The sequence below is a fragment of the Mytilus californianus genome, unplaced genomic scaffold (genome assembly GCF_021869535.1).
Source record: "Mytilus californianus isolate M0D057914Y unplaced genomic scaffold, xbMytCali1.0.p SCAF_2, whole genome shotgun sequence".
Classification (NCBI taxonomy): domain Eukaryota; kingdom Metazoa; phylum Mollusca; class Bivalvia; order Mytilida; family Mytilidae; genus Mytilus; species Mytilus californianus.
In genome coordinates this window covers 119326285-119345630 of record NW_026262668.1, presented here as the reverse complement: position 1 = coordinate 119345630, position 19346 = coordinate 119326285, and the positions used below count along the sequence as shown (strand labels likewise).

The window sequence follows — 19346 nt, the reverse complement described above, 5'->3', positions numbered from 1 at the left end:
TACATGTATTGCTAAATGTAAAACCCTATGCTTTAAAGCTTTTTAATTTAAGAAAAATGTGCTATAGTATGTATCTTTTTTAAACCTGACTTATTGTAGTAGGGAATATATTGTTTTTGGGAATGCGCATCTAATTGTCCATCCTTTAGTTCCCTTGTCTGCTTGTCCTGTATCAGTTTGCAGTTTTGATTTAAGGAAGTTTACCATGAAGTTGTGGTCACATCAACTTGAAAATTAGTACACATATTCCTTATGGTTTGACTTTTTATATAGAGGCTAAATTGGATTTGACCCAGATTTTGTAGTTACTGAACTTAAAAAATTTAATAGTTTGAGCTTGGCATGGGGTCCTATAGACGCATATTCTTATTTTTTAATTGCATTTAAGCCTTTCAAGAACTGATCAGAAGTCAATTAAATTATATCTTATATAGTGTATTTTTATAATTTTCTCAGGTAGAAGAGTTAAAAGGGAAGTTAGAAAACTCCAAACCCAAAGAATATGACTTAGAGAGAGAAATGTTAGGAAATTCGTCTGCTAGAAAGAGAACAGGTGATGACAGACATAGAGAGCAGCTCAGGAAGATTGACAAAGAAAAAAAAGAAGCTCAAGAGGTTAGTCAAATAAATCATGCACTTATGCAGTTAAAATTTTCTTAACTGAATCCTAACAGTTCTGAAGGTTTTTGTCTCGCCTACAACAAAAGTCATAGAATGCGAGACATAGGGATAACAATCAAGAGGCTGTGTAAACAATTTGTTTAAAGCTTTATATTTCAGAAGGAAGAATACCTTGTATGCAATCTATATATTATTTTTATGAAGTTTCCATCTGTCATATTTCATTGTCCTTAACCTCGTTTTCGTGGTTCAGTAATGCTTGAAAAAAAATTAAGTGATTTTTGTGATGCAAATTTCTGAGTTATTATGAGTAATAGGATATCAATGTTTGGTATATTGGTTCCTTGCAAGGTCTGCTGGCCATTAGCTAGGGTTCACCTTACCTTGACCTCATTTCATGGATCAGTGATCAAGGTTAAGTTTTCATGGTCAAGTCCATATCTCAGATACTTTAAGCAATAGGTCAACTAAATTTGTTGTATGGAATGATTGTACATGTTCATGTCTGACTGGCAGTATTCATCTGACCTTGACCTCATTTTATGGTTCATTGGTCAATGTTTTTTTTGGTCAAGTCTGCAACATTTATGTAACGAAAGCAAGACATAGCTACCCTTGATTCCGTCGGCTGCAGCATCATTGTCAACATTTAGGTTCAATCTATGGTTAAAGTATTTTAGAACCAAAATTCATGTTCCCTTAACTTTAGTTAGCCTCAAACAAATGTTATGAAACTGATACACAATGCTTATTACCACAAAACTCAGATCAAGTTCGAATTGGGGTGGAATCACTTTTACTGTTCTTGATTTATGTCCCTTTATAACGTTATATGCAAATGGGGGCATCATCTGTGTCCCATTGACACATTCTACATTTATTTAATTTCCATATGTTATTGATAAATGGACTTTTTTTTTTACAGTTAACTTTCAGATTCAGTCTATGGTTGAAGTTTAAAAGTCGTCAATAACTTTGGCAAACAACAGCAATCATAGGCAAGACACAGGGTTCTGCTTAACTCTTTACAAGTTTGTTCTGATTTGGTCTATTTGTCAGATACTATAAGCAATAGGTCAACTATATTTTGTTTAATGATTGTGATTGTAAGGTGTATATGTCGTTCTGTCAGGATTCATCTGACATTGACCTTATTTTTATGGTTCATTGGTCAATGTTAAGTTTTCATGGTTTTGTCTGTTTATCAAATACTATAAGCAAAAGATTAAAAAACTATATGTGGTGTATGGAATGATTGTAAGGTGTACATGTCTGTCTTGTAGGTTCATCTGACCTTGACCTCATGTTCATCGTTCACTAGACAATGTAATGTTTTCATGGTTATGTTTATCTTCAGATACTGTAAGCAATAGGTCAGCTATATTTGGCGTATGGAATGATTGCATGGTGTACATTATGTCTGGCATGGTTCATCTGACCTTGATCTCATTTTCATGGTTCATTGGTCAATGTTCAATTTTCTTAATTATGTCTGTTTCTCAGATAGCATAAGCAATAGGTTAGCTATATTTAGTGTGCGGTATGATTGTAAGATGTACATGTCTATCTGGCAGGGTTTATTTGACCTTGAAGTCATTTACATTTATCACTGACAATGTAAATTTCATTTGAAACTGATAGTAAAACCTTCATATTTAAACATAAATTCAATATATATAAGTAAAGCAGGCAAGACATTTCAGTGTGTGGACTCTTGTGTTTAGGTAAGATGTGTGTTTTCTGTGTAGAAAGTTTATTCAGTCTTTAGTTAAGTAAAGAAATCAGTTCTCAAAAGTTTCCCAATTTTTCTCCAATATATACACATGTGAGCTAGTTAAAGTATTATAATTTGATTAAAAAAATGTATATATTATACTTTCTGTAAGAGTTTTCTTATATAATTCAAATTCTTTATTTTGGCATAGGGTTAAAACTATTTATGGAAAAGTGTACTATTGCCTAATGTGACTTAATGTCAATACAGCTGTTGTATGCTCATGCAGTGTTCCAGCTAGGTCGTTTTCACAGGGCGGTACGCCCGCCCTTTACAGAGAGCCGCCCTGTGCCCTTTTTCTGACGCCCTGTGCCCTTTTTAAGACGCCCTGCCCTTTTTCGTAAGTCCATGCCTTTATTGCCGTAGCATTTTGATGAAAATACAATTATTCTACCTGTCTTCATATTTATGACAAGTTTATGACCCTCAGCTAATTAACATTTACAGCAGGTGTAAAAAGTTGTGATTACAGATAATCCGCTTATCAGCAGGATGGGTCATTAATCCGTTAATTAAACTTCATAATTGACCATTGTAATAATTTTTCTCATTAAGTTCGGTCAGTCAGCATTTCAATTTCAATATTTCTCAAAAGATGACAATTTGCGTTTGATGTATCCATAGATTGTCTGTTGTTTATATGTCAAAGTTTTTTTTTTAAATTGATCTTTTAAACTAGTTTTAATCCAGAAGAAAGTAAAAACAATGCTCGACTGTACCTTTCATTGAATATCTATGTCCAAATTAAATTTAATTAAAGCTGTAATCCATGATCACAAATTGACTGCTTTGTTTACATTTGTTGAAAGCCATGTGCTTTTTTGGCGGGAAAATTTGGAAAACCCCTTTAACAAGAAACAGTTACATTTCATTGTTATTTATATACAGTAAGATTTTCATTTTGATTAACTGCTAAGAGTATTTCATTAAAAATTAATACTTTCTTGGGGTGAAACTGATAATACTTTAATACTCTACATCTAAGGGTGTGTAAAATGGAAATATATAATATTACAAATATAAGTTTAACAGTCTGAAAAAACATGGTTAAATGGATTTTAATTCTGAAAAACTCAATGTGGTTTATTATAATTCATTTATTATTTCTATCATAATCAGAAACACTGGGCTAACATGTATTAGGCATTTCAAACATATATTATTGACTTTTTAAGAACATTCAAGACTATTAATAAGTATGTACCTGTAGTAAAAATACCCTGGTAGGGCCTTAAAATTTCTACTGGGCCCTTGGAAAAAAGTTTTGGGATCCAGGTTGGTCCCTGGAGAAAATGTAAGGTATTGTTCCTGACTGTATTGCAGATCAGTGTAGTATTTTAACTGACATGCACAATTCATTTCACTAATGAAATAAAAATAATTCTACAAAACGCCGCTGCGCTCTGCATTTCAACTTAACCTTAGACCTACCATGCATCAAAAATGTTCTAGGGAAGACTGAGCTGGTAATATACATCCTTGCATGGTCCCTTAACATAAGACAATGTTTGACATGCCCTTTTTGAAATATCAATCATTGTGCTAAAGTGCCCTTTTCATGATTGGCTTCCTGCCCTTTTGAAATCCTAGCTGGAACACTGTCATGTGAATAGGTGAAACATAGTGCAATTGTTGTCTGGATCCTCAACCACTTAATGAAAAGAATACTTGCAGTTCCTGAAATGAAAATTTCACCATTGTCATCTCCTTGTTATAAAATAACTTATGAAAGGTGATATGGAATTATTTTATGTTGGTTCAATTTAAATGGATAATTGGTATAATAAAATAAGAATGATTTTGTGTTTAGCATATACATCGATATAATAGTAAGAATGAAATTCTGTTTATCATTGACTATGCGATATAGTAGCAATGATTCAAGACAGTGTACTCCCCTTCAGGTCATGCACTATGTCCTCAACCTTGGCTTTTACTTTCACATAGTCAATGATAACACAAAATGATTCTATGAACAACTAAGGATTGTATAGACTGTTGTCATGGCGTCGTCAGTTTATTTCAATGTTCCTTTGGTATCTTTTGCCTCTTTTCCATTAAGTAAACTGAATAAAATGGTTTTTGTCTCGCCTTGACGGAGTCAAAAAGCGAGACATAGGTATGCTGTTTCCGGCGTCAGCAGTGACGACAACGGCGACGTCAACAATGTGTTAGTTTGTGATTAGGTCTAGTTCATGGTGAACCACTAGTGGTAGGTCAATGATATTTGGTATGCAGTTGTATTAGCATTGGCACATCTCATTACCATGGAGATTATTTGGCCCCGCCCCCTCAGTCAAGGTCTATTGACTTTGAAACTTTGCTTAGTTTACATGTATTAGTTTGTGATTAGGTCAGTTTATGGGGAACCACTAGTGGTAGGTCAATGATATTTGGTATGCAGTTGTATAAGCATTGGCACATCTCATTACCATGGAGATTATTTGGCCCCGCCCCCTCAGTCAAGGTCTATTGACTTTGAAACTTTGCTTAGTTTACATGTATTAGTTTGTGATTAGGTCAGTTTATGGGGAACCACTAGTGGTAGGTCAATGATATTTGGTATGCAGTTGTATAAGCATTGGCATATCTCATTTCCATGGAGATTATTTGGCCCCGCCCCCTCATTCATGGTCTATTGACTTTGAATCTTTTGCTTAGTTTTCATGTATTAGTTTGTGATTAGGTCAGTTTAAGGGGAACCGTTTGTGGTAGGTCAATGATAATTGGTATGCAGTTGTATAAGCATTAGCACATCTCATTTCCATGGAGACTATTTGGTCCTTACCCCTCATTCATGGTCTATTGACTTTGAAACTTTTGCTTAGTTTACATGTATTAGTTTGTGATTAGGTCAGTTTAAGGGGAACCGTTTGTGAAAAAAGCGCCACCTACAGGGAAAAGAACGGAAGTCAGAAAAATATCAGTGAAAAAAAATCGAACTTTTAGTCAATTGTAACCATAAACAGAGTGGCAAATTTACTATTTTCACCATTTAATACCATCTAATACTACAATTTCAAGATGGGATGTGATCTGAATCAGTGGAGAATGAGAATTGGTTCTTTCTATCAACCAGTGTGTAAAAACATTTTCAAATATCCCGCCATGTTGTCAAACCCAAGTCAACCTACAAAGCTAAAACAACTATTGAGATTAACTTTTTGTATTAGTATAATTCTACTACTAAGCGGAGATGTTGAATTAAACCCTGGTCCTCCCCCAACAACAGATGTAAGACCGAATACACGATTATTATCACAATCGAAACTTTCATGGGATAAGGGAGACAACTCAAGCGACTCACTTAGTCGAACTCTTCAGGAAATAAGGTCAGAAATGTGTACTATATCAACAAATGTTATCGCAATGAAAACAGAGATGACAAGTGTAAAAGAGAACATAGAGCTATTGAATGATAAAATTGACAGTAAGATAGACATGCTACAAACAGAAAACAACAAGCTTAAAACACGGGTAACGACTCTAGAAAACCAGGTTGAAAAATTTGAGGCAGTTTCAAGGAAAAATAACTTGTTATTTATGGGTGTCGATGATAAAGCATATAATGAAAGCACAGAACAAGAAAATGAGTCGGATAACCCAGGTGCTAGCAATGGTTCTAGGAGGGAGACATGGGTAGAGTGTGAGTCAAAGATCAGGGGTTTCTTGGTACATGTTCTGGAGCTGGGTAAAGAATTTGCTGACAACGTTCAAATCGAGCATGTTAGTCGTGTCAGGGGCACAGATAGCAAGCGGCCTGTTATAGTAAAATTTTTAAGCATGAGGGACAGGAATACTATACTGAAAAAAGCGAAGGAGGTACTAAAACAGGATAAAACATATAGGATAGCTGAAGATTTCACACCAAATGTAAGGACTGTGCGACAAAAATTAAGCCCGTTTCTTCTGGCTGCAAGGGAAAATGGTAGTAAGGTATCAATGCGTCAGGACAAACTTTTGATAGACAGTAAACTGTTTACTTTTAACTTTATAACAGAAGATATAGAAGAAGTTCCTAGCAAATAGGGATGCGGTCAAGGTCCACGGTACTGTACAAATAAAACTGATTTTAATCTTAACAGTGACTCTTCAGATATTCTATTAAAAATTGTTTCATGGAACATAGAAAGTTTAAAAACAAAATTAAATAGAGACAGAAAATCCATTGATATGATTGTTGAAAAACACGATATAATTAGCTTCCAAGAAACATTTCAAAAAGTAGAAGGTGAATTTGTAAATATGTTCTGTGATTTTGACTATTATGAAAGTATTCGCTCAAGTGACAATTCTGTTTTCAACAAAGCATCAGGTGGAGTTTTAGTGTTAGTTAGAAAAAATATTATAAAAACATTTAAAGTGTCACAAATCTTAAAGCATTATAAGGATATGGTTTTCCTTAAATTTAACTGTGAACACAAAATAATAATAATGGTATTTATTTATATACCACCTGAGAACTCAATTTTTTACAGTGACAAGAATACAAATAATGGTATAGATATCCTAAATGAAGCTCTTTTTGAAGTAGAATCAATGTATGATGAATGTGAAATATTTTTGGCTGGAGACTTTAATTCCAGGACCGCTGAACTAAACGATTTTGTTACAGAAGATAAAGCGAACTATATTCCTGGTCTTCAATACATTACAAACAATGACCATGATTCAAAACCATATATATCTCAGCGTAAGCGTACAAATAAAGACAAAACTACAAACAATTTTGGGCGTTTATTATTACAATTGTGTTGTACAAAGGATTTGTGTATAATTAATGGTCGTAAACATGGTGACAAAGAGGGGCAATTTACATATATGTGTTCAAGTGGGGCTAGTGTAATTGACTATGTAATTACTAGCTACAATTTATTCAGATGGATATCTCATTTTAGCGTACTTCCTGTTGATTTGTCAAAACATTTACCAATTTCATGTTGCTTAAAGATTCCTGTTACAAGTCGTGCTGAAAAGGAAAAAGATGTGTATGTATGTAAAGAGAACCATATACGGTATAAATGGAACTGTAACAAATCTCAGTTGTGCAAGGATCTCATAGATGAACCGTCTTCGTTAGAATATTTAATCAACACTATAGATTTGATAGATGTTAGTGTAGATGAAGCTACCAATGTGTTTATTTTTCACTTGCAAAATATTTGTAATGAAGCTGGTTTATTACAAAACAACAAACAAAGTAAAAATGTTTATAAGCATCAGGAATGGTTTGATTCTGAATGTGTTAATTTGAAAAACATTAAATGTAAACTATTAAATGATTTCCGAGCAACAAGTGACAGTATCATACTACATGAATATGTATCAACAAAGCAAACTTTTCATAAGTTGTGTGATAATAAGCAAAAGCAACACAAAGAAGAAAAGAGAACTGAACTATGTAATGTTGCTAAAAGTGGAGATAGTTGCAAATTTTGGAAATTGATAAAATCAGTTATATCTAAATCTAGTATTTCTAGGTCAAATATTTCTAGTGATGAATGGAAAAACTATTTTTCTAACCTTTTGAACCCTGATGTAATATTAGATAAAGAGGAGGACTTTTCTGAATTTGTAGACAATTTTGTAAAATCTCACAATACTGATTGTGGTATATGTATTGCTCATGAAGAGGAAAATTTTTCTTATTTAGACAGTGATATTAATATTGAAGAAATTTTAAGTGAAATTAAAAAGCTTAAAAATAATAAATCACCAGGTGAAGATGGTGTACCAGGTGAAGTGTATAAATGTTTATCAACACAACTATTGCCAGTATTATTAAAATTATTTAATAAAATTTTGCATACAGGTGTTTTTCCAGAAAGTTGGACTACAGCAATAATTATTACATTGTTTAAAAAAGGCGATAGAAATGAATGTGGTAACTATCGTGGTATTTCACTTTTATCTGTAATGAGTAAAATTTTTATGGGTGTTATAAGTAATAGATTAAAACTATGGTCAGATTTAAATGAGCATATAATAGAAGAGCAAGCAGGTTTTCGTAGTGGTTACTCTACAGTAGACAATATTTTTATTTTGTGTAGTATTATAATGAAATATTTATCAAAGAAAAAAGGTGTTTTGTATTGTGCATTTATTGATTTTTCAAAAGCCTTTGACAGTATTAATCGTTCTAAGCTATTTTATTTATTGTTGTGTAAAAATTTACATGGTAAAATGATAAAGCTATTACAAAATATTTATGGTAATGTTAAAGCTAAAGTTAAAACAGCAGATGGACTATCTGATACCTTTACATGTAATTTTGGTGTAAGACAAGGTTGTACCTTAAGTCCATGGTTGTTTGCTATGTACATAAATGAATTGGCAACAGAAATGGAACATTGTGGTGGAAATGGCATTTTTATTCATGAGGACTTTCATAACATTATGCTGCTGCTGTTTGCAGATGATCTTGCGCTTATAGCCGATACTCCGATTGATCTTCAGAGACGTTTAAATTGCTTAGAAAAATATTGTGATAAGTGGAATATGACTGTGAATATGGACAAATCTAATATTGTTGTATTTAAAAATGGTGGAAAATTATCTTCTAATGAGAAATGGTATTTTAAAGGAGAACTTTTGAAAGTGGTCAGCTACTATAAATATTTGGGAGTTTATTTTTCCAACAGACTTAAATGGACTTATTGCTGCAAAACATTAAGTATGCAATGTGATAAAGCCCTTAATATGATAAAACATTGTATGTGTAAACTTGGAACTAGAGACATAAGTCTTGGATTTAAATTATTTGACTCCATGGTAGCTCCAATACTTTATTATGGTGCGGAAATATGGGGTACAGATAAAGTGAAAGACATTGAAACTGTTCAAAATAAATTTTGTAAATGGCTACTTGGAATGGGTCAAAAAACTAATCATCACATAGCAAGAGGTGAATGTGGTCGTTATGAACTCTACGTAAACTATATGTGCAAGCCTATTAAATATTTTCTAAGTCTACAAAACCTTGATGATAGCAGACTACCAAAACAATGCTACCGTATGATGTTCAAAATGAATGAAAATGGACAAATAAACTGGTGTACGAAAATTCAAAAACTATTATTTTCATATGGATTTGGATATGTATGGGAAAACCAAAGTGTTGGAGATATAAAACTGTTTATGTTGTTATTTAAACAAAGACTAAAAGATGTGAACTTACAAACTTGGTCAGATTATATTGGTAATTCTTCCAAATGTTCTTTTTATTCGAAAATTAAAGATGTTATTATTATTAATGAAAATATTCAAAAGCTGTCATTTAAGCTCAAACATGAAATTTTTTCCATTATATGTTCTAATCATAGCCTTGCTATAGAACAAGGTAGACATGAAAATCAACCTAGGGAAAATAGATTATGTAGAATTTGTAATACAAATGAAATTGAAGATGAATACCACTTTATACTTGTTTGTCCGATTTTGTGTGATATAAGGAGAAATTTTTTACCCATATGGTGTCATAATAATCCTAACAAAGAAAAACTGATTAATCTGTTTAAAACTGATGATTTTTGTATTTTAAAAAATCTGGCAATATATATTATGAAAGCTAAAGTATTTCGAGATGAAGTTTTGACATTTTGAATGTATAGTAAAATATAAGTGGAAATGAACACTACTGATGACTGATTTATAAATATGATGATATGTGAATATGTAATGTGATTATTGTTTATTGTGTAATATGTAACTGTAGATGGCAAAATTATAAATTGTGTAATTTAATATTTGTACCGTGGGCTGGAGGCCTTTTTTGTACAATAAACTTGATTTGATTTGATTTGGGAACCGTTTGTGGTAGGTCAATGATAATTGGTATGCAGTTGTATAAGCATTAGCACATCTCATTTCCATGGAGACTATTTGGTCCTTACCCCTCATTCATGGTCTATTGACTTTGAAACTTTTGCTTAGTTTACATGTATTAGTTTGTGATTAGGTCAGTTTAAGATGAACCACTAATGTTAAGTCAATGATATTAGGTATGCAAATATATTGGCATTTGCAAGTTTCATTTCCATGGAGATAATATAACCCCACCCCCTAATTATGGTTCATTGACTTTGAAACTTTTACATAGTTTACAAGTTAATGTTTGTTTTTAGGTTTGTTTAAAGGGAACGACTTATGAAAAGTCAATGGTATTTGGTTTGCAGTTGTATTAGCATTGGCACATCTCATTTCCATGGAGATTGTTTAGCCCTGTACCTTCAGTCATGGTTCATTGACTTTGAATATTTGCATAACTTACATGTTAAAGTATTGCTATTTTAATTTCAACATTTGCATTATCAAAATAACAAATGGGCGAGACATATCTCTGTGTTAACAGTTTATGATTTCATAGGATCAAATTTACGATCATACATATTTAACATTGCACTAACTATGATATAATAATAAGGAGTTGTAGTATGATCCCAGTGAGAGAAATGTGCCCCGAAGGCCAAAGAGAAAGCAAGATAAAGCCATTTTTTGTCTTGACATATACTGTCAGCATAAAAATATATGAATCAATGTAAATTTCCTTCCGATATTGTTTATAGATTTTATGTTTGCATAATTTTTTTGTTTAATAAATATCTGTCATGAATATAACTCTTACATTTTCTTAAACATTTTCCTGTTTGTGAGTTTCAGAAAGATGATGATTTTTATCCATAAGAGATATTTATTTATCATAAATATAATGATTGTCTATTATAGAGAGCAGCAAATGAATTCAAAGCCTTGGAATCTGATCATGAAAATTTAAAGAAGAAATTAGATGCTGCAAAATCCAGGTTTGTTGATGTAATAATTTACACTCCAATTTGACAATTGACTGAAGAGACTAAATTAGAATTTATGCATCAGCGAATGGAATCAGAATTTTATTGATTCAAGAAATTAAAATCAAAGAGGCTGAAATAACACAATTTAAAAAAGTAAGCTAAATCTGCTAATCATAATTCACAAGGTCAGAATTTGTGCAAACCTTACCAAGAACAATGGACCATTTAAAACTAAATAATGCATAAATTATGAAATATGAATAAATATTGAAGTCAGTTTTTTATTCATTTTTAGCTCACCTGACCTGAAAGGTCAAGTGAGCTTTTCTCATCACTTTGCGTCCGTCGTCCGGCGTCCTGCGTCCGTCGTCCGTCGTCCGTCGTCCGTAAACTTTTACAAAAATCTTCTCCTCTGAAACTACTGGGCCAAATTTAACCAAACTTGGCCACAATCATCATTGGGGTATCTAGTTTTAAAAATGTGTGGCGTGACCCTGTCAACCAACCAAGATGGCCGCCACGGCTAAAAATAGAACATAGGGGTAAAATGCAGTTTTTAGCTTATAACTCAAAAACCAAAGCATTAAGAGCAAATCTGACATGGGGTAAAATTGTTCATCAGGTCAAGATCTATCTGCCCTGAAATTTTCAGATGAATCGGACAACCCGTTATTGGGTTGCTGCCCCTGAATTGGTAATTTTAAGGAAATTTTGCTGTTTTTGGTTATTATCTTGAATATTATTATAGATAGAGATAAACTGTAAACAGCAATAATGTTCAGCAAAGTAAGATTTACAAATAAGTCAATATAACCGAAATGGTCAGTTGACCCCTTTAGGAGAAATTGCCCTTTATAGTCAATTTTTAACCATTTTTCGTAAATCTTAGTAATCTTTTACAAAAATCTTCTCCTCTGAAACAACTGGGCCAAATTAAACCAAACTTGGCCACAATCATCATTGGGGTATCTAGTTTAAAAAATGTGTGGCGTGACCCGGCCAACCAACCAAGATGGCCGCCACAGCTAAAAATAAAACATAGGGGTAAAATGCAGTTTTTGGCTTATAACTCAAAAACCAAAGCATTTAGAGCAAATCTGACATGAAGTAAAATTGTTTATCAGGTCAAGATCTATCTGCCCTAAAATTTTCAGATGAATCGAACAACCTGTTGTTGGGTTGCTGCCCCTGAATTGGTAATTTTAAGGAAATTTTGCTGTTTTTGGTTATTATCTTGAATATTATTATAGATAGAGATAAACTGTAAACAGCAATAATGTTCAGCAAAGTAAGATTAACAAATAAGTCAACATGACTGAAATGGTCAGTTGACCCCTTTAGGAGTTATTGCCCTTTATAGTCAATTTTTAACAATTTTTCGTAAATCTTAGTAATCTTTTACAAAAATCTTCTCCTCTGAAACTACGTGGCCAAATTAAACCAAACTTGGCAACAATCATCATTTGGTTATCTAGTTTTAAAAATGTGTGGCGTGACCTGGTCAACCAACCAAGATGGCCGCCACGGCTAAAAATAGAACATAGGGGTAAAATTCAGTTTTTGGCTTTTAACTCAAAAACCAAAGCATTTAAAGCAAATCTGACATGGGGTAAAATTGTTCATCAGGTCAAGATCTATCTGCCCTGAAATTTTCAGATGAATCGGACAACCCGTTATTGGGTAGCTGCCCCTGAATTGGTAATTTTAAGGAAATTTTGCTGTTTTTGGTTATTATCTTGAATATTATTATAGATAGAGATAAACTGTAAACAGCAATAATGTTCAGCAAAGTAAGATTTACAAATAAGTCAATATAACCGAAATGGTCAGTTGACCCCTTTAGGAGTAATTGCCCTTTATAGTCAATTTTTAACCATTTTTCGTAAATCTTAGTAATCTTTTACAAAAATCTTCTCCTCTGAAACAACTGGGCCAAATTAAACCAAACTTGGCCACAATCATCATTTGGTTATTTAGTTTTAAAAATGTGTGGCGTGACCTGGTCAACCAACCAAGATGGCCGCCACGGCTAAAAATAGAACATAGGGGTAAAATTCAGTTTTTGGCTTTTAACTCAAAAACCAAAGCATTTAAAGCAAATCTGACATGAAGTAAAATTGTTTATCAGGTCAAGATCTATCTGCCCTGAAATTTTCAGATGAATCGGACAACCCGTTGTTGGGTTGCTGCCCCTGAATTGGTAATTTTAAGGTAATTTTGCTGTTTTTGGTTATTATCTTGAATATTATTATAGATAGAGATAAACTGTAAAAAACGATAAATGTCGGCAAAGTAAGATCAACAAATAAGTCAACATGACCGAAATTGTCAGTTGACCCCTTTAGGAGTTATTGCCCTTTATAGTCAATTTTAACCATTTTTTCGTAAATCTTAGTAATCTTTTACAAAAATCTTCTCCTCTGAAACTACTGGGCCAAGTTAATTATAGATAGAGATAATTGTAAGCAGGAAAAATGTTCAGTAAATTAAGATGTACAAACACATCACCATCACCAAAACACAATTTTGTCATGAATCCATCTGCGTCCTTTGTTTAATATTCACATAGACCAAGGTGAGCGACACAGGCTCTTTAGAGCCTCTAGTTTCTTATTTTACAGAAATTCTGTTCTGTCAAAAGAAATAAAGTCATTTAAACAGCAAATGCAGACAATGGTACAAAAGGGTCAACATGATGATGAACTCATTGAAGCTCTCATGGTAGTATAAACAAGAGTTTTTTGTAAACAAATGTTTATCTTAACATATTTATTATGTAATTTTTGCTGTGTAGTTTGATTGAAATTTTGTGTCATATGTGGCATGTTCCAATGATATTATAGAATTTCTAGATTTTAACCATTCTTAATTTTAAGAAGTGTATTTAATGAAACACGACTTTATTAAGCTTGTTTGCATTTCAAGATTGTAAGAGTTGTAACTGTATGAGTTTTTGGGATTTTGCCAAAGAGACATACATGAATTGCCCACTACAGTTAACATTGTATGGGTTGCAGTGCTATCTGATTGAAGAAATATGAAGGGGCCTTTTAAATGATGATGTAACACAGTAAGTGACATCTAATCTCTGCTCTAGTTTTTATGAAAAATGTTCTACCCAAGAACTATATTATATAAACAAATATAAAATATGGTTTTATTTTCATTATAGTTACAACAAGCACAGCTACAAAAAATGTTAGAACAGACTAGTGAGACAAAAACACTGACAGAAGTTGACTCCCGGGAGAAAGTCAAACAAATGGAAATGAAAAAACAGCATGATAATAATATCGTACAGCAACTTAAAATTATTGTAGCTGAAAAAGAGACTAAAGTTCATGCTTTAGAGGATGAAATTAAACAGTTAAAACTGAATGTAAGTTTTCCTTCTACAGTATTTCTTTACCATTGTAACAAATATAGTTTACAGATTAGAAATCTAAAGGTTTTCATTAATTTGTGATGTGTGATCATGTTAAATGTTGCTTTAGTATACAGTGAATTATCATTAATAGTAGAAATCTGACTTTGTATATTTAAAAACATGATATGTGTTGTCCTGTTTTCTCTCTTCAGCATTTACAGAAAGCTCAGATGGAAAATGCCAACATGTTATTCCAGCCATCCAACAGACCTCAATCAACTAATGAGAATGTAGAACTGGAATTCAGATTATCATCTGTCACACCTACAGATTCAAGGTAAAATTTGTTAGTGGTGTGTACTAGAACTTAATTGTTATGTTGAACTTCAAGGTATAACTCCACTGGATGTTAAGCAACCGACAATCAATCAATCAATCCAGGTGTATATCTTTACAAAACTGCTGAACTTAGTTTTTATGTAGATCTTCCATGTAAAATTAATCAATGATCTTCCAGGTAAAATTAATCAATGATCTTCCATGTAAAATTAATCAATGATCTTCCAGGTAAATTTCATCCAAAACATGATACAAACTTGGAAGAGCTGATACATCTAAAATGGACAATAGTATAGCCTAACACAGACGAGGAATCAGAACTATGAATGAGAAAGATACATTCCTTAATTTAAAATGATTTACTTAAAACACTGCATTTAGGTCTTATGAGAATGTTTTAAATTTTGTTATCTATTTTCCAAATGTTTGCGAACTTTATATATGCCTGTATTAATGGAAACCAATAATTCAGGTTAATGAGATCAATGGTACCAAGGTTGACTTCATCTTTATATAGTCTTTTTTTTTCCGGAAATATATTTTAAGCCAATATCAAAAAGGTTAAAGGGTTCTAATTTAACTTTATTTTGTTGTTGATATTGAAATCAATAAATCAAAACAATGCTGGAATAGAATCCAGACAATATTACAAGTTGCACATCATGTTTGAACTCTCTTGTAGAATGAGTGACAGACCACCAACTGTTAATAGTATGTTAGAATCAGCCAGGTCTCAGTCTAGAAAATCATTGGTTAGAGAATCTTCCTTTACTGTGTAAGTACAGTTACAACACAGAATACAGGCTCAAAATAAAGATAAAAACTACATAACATACTAACTAAAGGCAAAATAGGAAACAAAACACAACATACTAACCGTGGCTATCTAAAGGAAAATATGAAATATAACAGCATACTAATCATGGCTATCTAAAGGCAAAATATGAAATATAACAGCATACTAATCATGGCTATCTAAAGGAAAATATGAAATATAACAGCATACTAATCATGGCTATCTAAAGGCAAAATAGGAAATATAACATAGCATAGTAACCATGGCTATCTAAAGGCAAAATAGGAAATATAACATAGCATACTAATCATGGCTATCTAAAGGAAAATATGAAATATAACAGCATACTAATCATGGCTATCTAAAGAAAAATAGGAAATATAACATAGCATACTAGTCATGGCTATCTAAAGGAAAATATGAAATATAACAGCATACTAATCATGGCTATCTAAAGGCAAAATAGGAAATATAACATAGCATAGTAACCATGGCTATCTAAAGGCAAAATAGGAAATATAACATAGCATACTAATCATGGCTATCTAAAGGAAAATATAAAATATAACACCATACTAATCATGGCTATCTAAAGGCAAAATAGGAAATATAACATAGCATAGTAACCATGGCTATCTAAAGGCAAAATAGGAAATATAACATAGCATACTAACCATGGCTATCTAAAGGCAAAATAGGAAATATAACATAGCATACTAACCATGACTATCTAAAGGTAAAATAGGAAATATAACATAGCATACTAACCATGGCTATCTAAAGGAAAAATAGGAAATATAACATAGCATAGTAACCATGGCTATCTAAAGGCAAAATAGGAAATATAACATAGCATACTAGTCATGGCTATCTAAAGGCAAAATAGGAAATATAACATGGCATACTAATCATGGCTATCTAAAGGAAAATATGAAATATAACAGCATACTAATCATGGCTATCTAAAGGCAAAATAGGAAATATAACATAGCATAGTAACCATGGCTATCTAAAGGCAAAATAGGAAATATAACATAGCATACTAACCATGGCTATCTAAAGGCAAAATAGGAAATATAACATAGCATACTAACCATGGCTATCTAAAGGTAAAATAGGAAATATAACATAGCATACTAACCATGGCTATCTAAAGGAAAAATAGGAAATATAACATAGCATAGTAACCATGGCTATCTAAAGGAAAATAGGAAATATAACATAGCATACTAATCATGGCTATCTAAAGGCAAAATAGGAAATATAACATAGCATACTTACCATGGCTATCTAAAGGAAAATAGGAAATATAACATAGCATAGTAACCATGGCTATCTAAAGGCAAAATAGGAAATATAACATAGCATACTAGTCATGGCTATCTAAAGGCAAAATAGGAAATATAACATAGCATACTAACCATGTCTATCTAAAGGAAAATATGAAATATAACATAGCATAGTAACCATGGCTATCTAAAGGAAAATAGGAAATATAACATAGCATACTAATCATGGCTATCTAAAGGAAAATAGGAAATATAACATAGCATACTAACCATGGCTATCTAAAGGAAAATAGGAAATATAACATAGCATACTAATCATGGCTATCTAAAGGCAAAATAGGAAATATAACATAGCATACTAACCATGGCTATCTAAAGGAAAATAGGAAATATAACATAGCATAGTAACCATGGCTATCTAAAGAAAAATACAAAAATATAACATAGCATACTAACCATGGCTATCTAAAGAAAAATAGGTAATATAACAGCCTACTAGCTAAATATAAAGCAGAGAAATATAACACAGCATTCCCTTCATGACACTTTTTGTTGCAATTATATTGACAATGAATCTAAATGAAACAAGATGTTTGGTCTATTGTGGAGAGTTGTCTCATTGACAATCATACCACATCTTCTTTTTATATTTTATGTGTTTTCAGGAATAATTTAGACAAACGTGCTGTGAATGAGCTAACTTATCAGTGCCAGGAGTATAAAACTCTTATGCAGGTAGCTGATGTGGAAAGAGAAAAACTTTCAGAGTTAGTACAGGTCTTACAAAAAAGGTAAGATATTGTGAACAAATAAAAATTGAAATTTTAACGGTCAGTCAAGTGTACAAATGATTCTATGCTGTTACAACTATTAGTTCCATGGATTACTTGATTTAATATGTTTTAAACTCTACTGTACATTCTTTACTGACCCTGAATTTTAACAGCTATTTTTTTCATGATTTCTTTCTGTTTTAATTATTAGTTAAAAAAAACTTTATTATGTTTTGCATTACTTGTATGTTTATAGATATCACTTCACTACGAACCAGTAAAAGTCTGAAATGGCCTATATTTGTACTCGACTGAACTGATTTTTACTCGACCAGTCTGAATTGGTCTGAAATTTACTTGATATTACTCGACTGTAGTCTGAACCATACTAAACAGTCTGAACTTGTACTCGACCTTTACTCGACCAGTACTTAACCATTTTATACGAGTCCGGACCATACTTGACATAGTCTTAACCATTCTCGACCAAGTCTGAAATATGCTCGACCTAGTCTGAACCATACTCGACCAAGTCTTAACCAACCTAGACCTATTTTTTGTATCTATCTATATTATTTTTTCATTAATTTAGGAACTGTTATTCATATATATATATATATATAAAATGTATATCACATTTAAAATTAAAATAAAACAAGGTGATCAAATTTCTGGTTGGATTAAAAAAATATCATGTAATAAATTAAGTTCGTTAAATGAATTTTCATATACATGATATCATGTTCACATTGATTTATGCATCAAAAATACTATAACTTTCAACCATTATTCAAATATCTTAAATGTTATTCAATTTTTTTTTTTATCAAAATATATATAAAATAGTATATAAAGCAACTTAATAAATGTTAGAATTGTAAAATCAAAAATTTAATATAATAATAATAATAAAACTTTCATCTTTTTATCCTTGATAACCTTTTAAAAAAGGAAATGTATTCCAAAGTTGCAGTAGAAATTTATTTTAATTAAATTTAAATACGTTTTGTCAAAATTAAAGACATGGCATCCAAGAAGCAGTTTAATAAGGTTTAATGGTTTAATTACCTCAGTACAGGTGTTTTACAGGTAAAAAGAAAACCATATTTTTCTTAAACTCGTGTATTACTTATCTAGTGAATTCAAAGGCCTTGTTATTTAAGTTTTACAGGATGTTGTAATTTTCAATGGATGTTATTTAAAATTTATTACTCTCTGACCAGGTGTGATCTTTTTAATCAGTGTGCGTCAAGCAGGATGTATTACTTTATAGTTTACCCCTAATCACAAGAAAAATTTTATTCATTTCTTGAATTTTTTATCCCTTTTAAAATATATATATATCCCAAATTATGAATAGGAATAGATATATTTCTGATATAAGGTTAAACAATGTCAGTGATTTTGTTGGCTGTTGTTACCTCATTAAAAAGATAGTTATATAACTATTGTATATAACCATGAAACCTAAGTACAGAAAGTCACAGGACAAAAAGTCACAGGACAGAAAGTCACAAATTTGATAGGACAAAAATTCACAAATATTTGTATACAATTCATTGAATATTTATGAGAAAGATCTTGAAATGTTTCCA

The 19346-nt window shown here is 31.8% G+C and overlaps 1 protein-coding gene across 4 annotated transcripts in view; it reads left to right on the top strand.

Moving 5' to 3' along the window:
* LOC127728690 (coiled-coil domain-containing protein 13-like) overlaps positions 1-19346 on the top strand; it is a 93757-nt gene that overhangs the window by 49714 nt on the left and 24697 nt on the right. For all 4 annotated transcript variants that reach the window (XM_052236306.1, XM_052236304.1, XM_052236303.1 and 1 more), the window contains exons 9-15: positions 457-615; positions 11120-11196; positions 13809-13908; positions 14360-14566; positions 14767-14891; positions 15576-15668; positions 17644-17769. In XM_052236306.1, coding sequence (XP_052092266.1) covers positions 457-615; positions 11120-11196; positions 13809-13908; positions 14360-14566; positions 14767-14891; positions 15576-15668; positions 17644-17769 — 887 coding nt within the window. The remainder of the gene's footprint in view (positions 1-456; positions 616-11119; positions 11197-13808; positions 13909-14359; positions 14567-14766; positions 14892-15575; positions 15669-17643; positions 17770-19346) is intronic.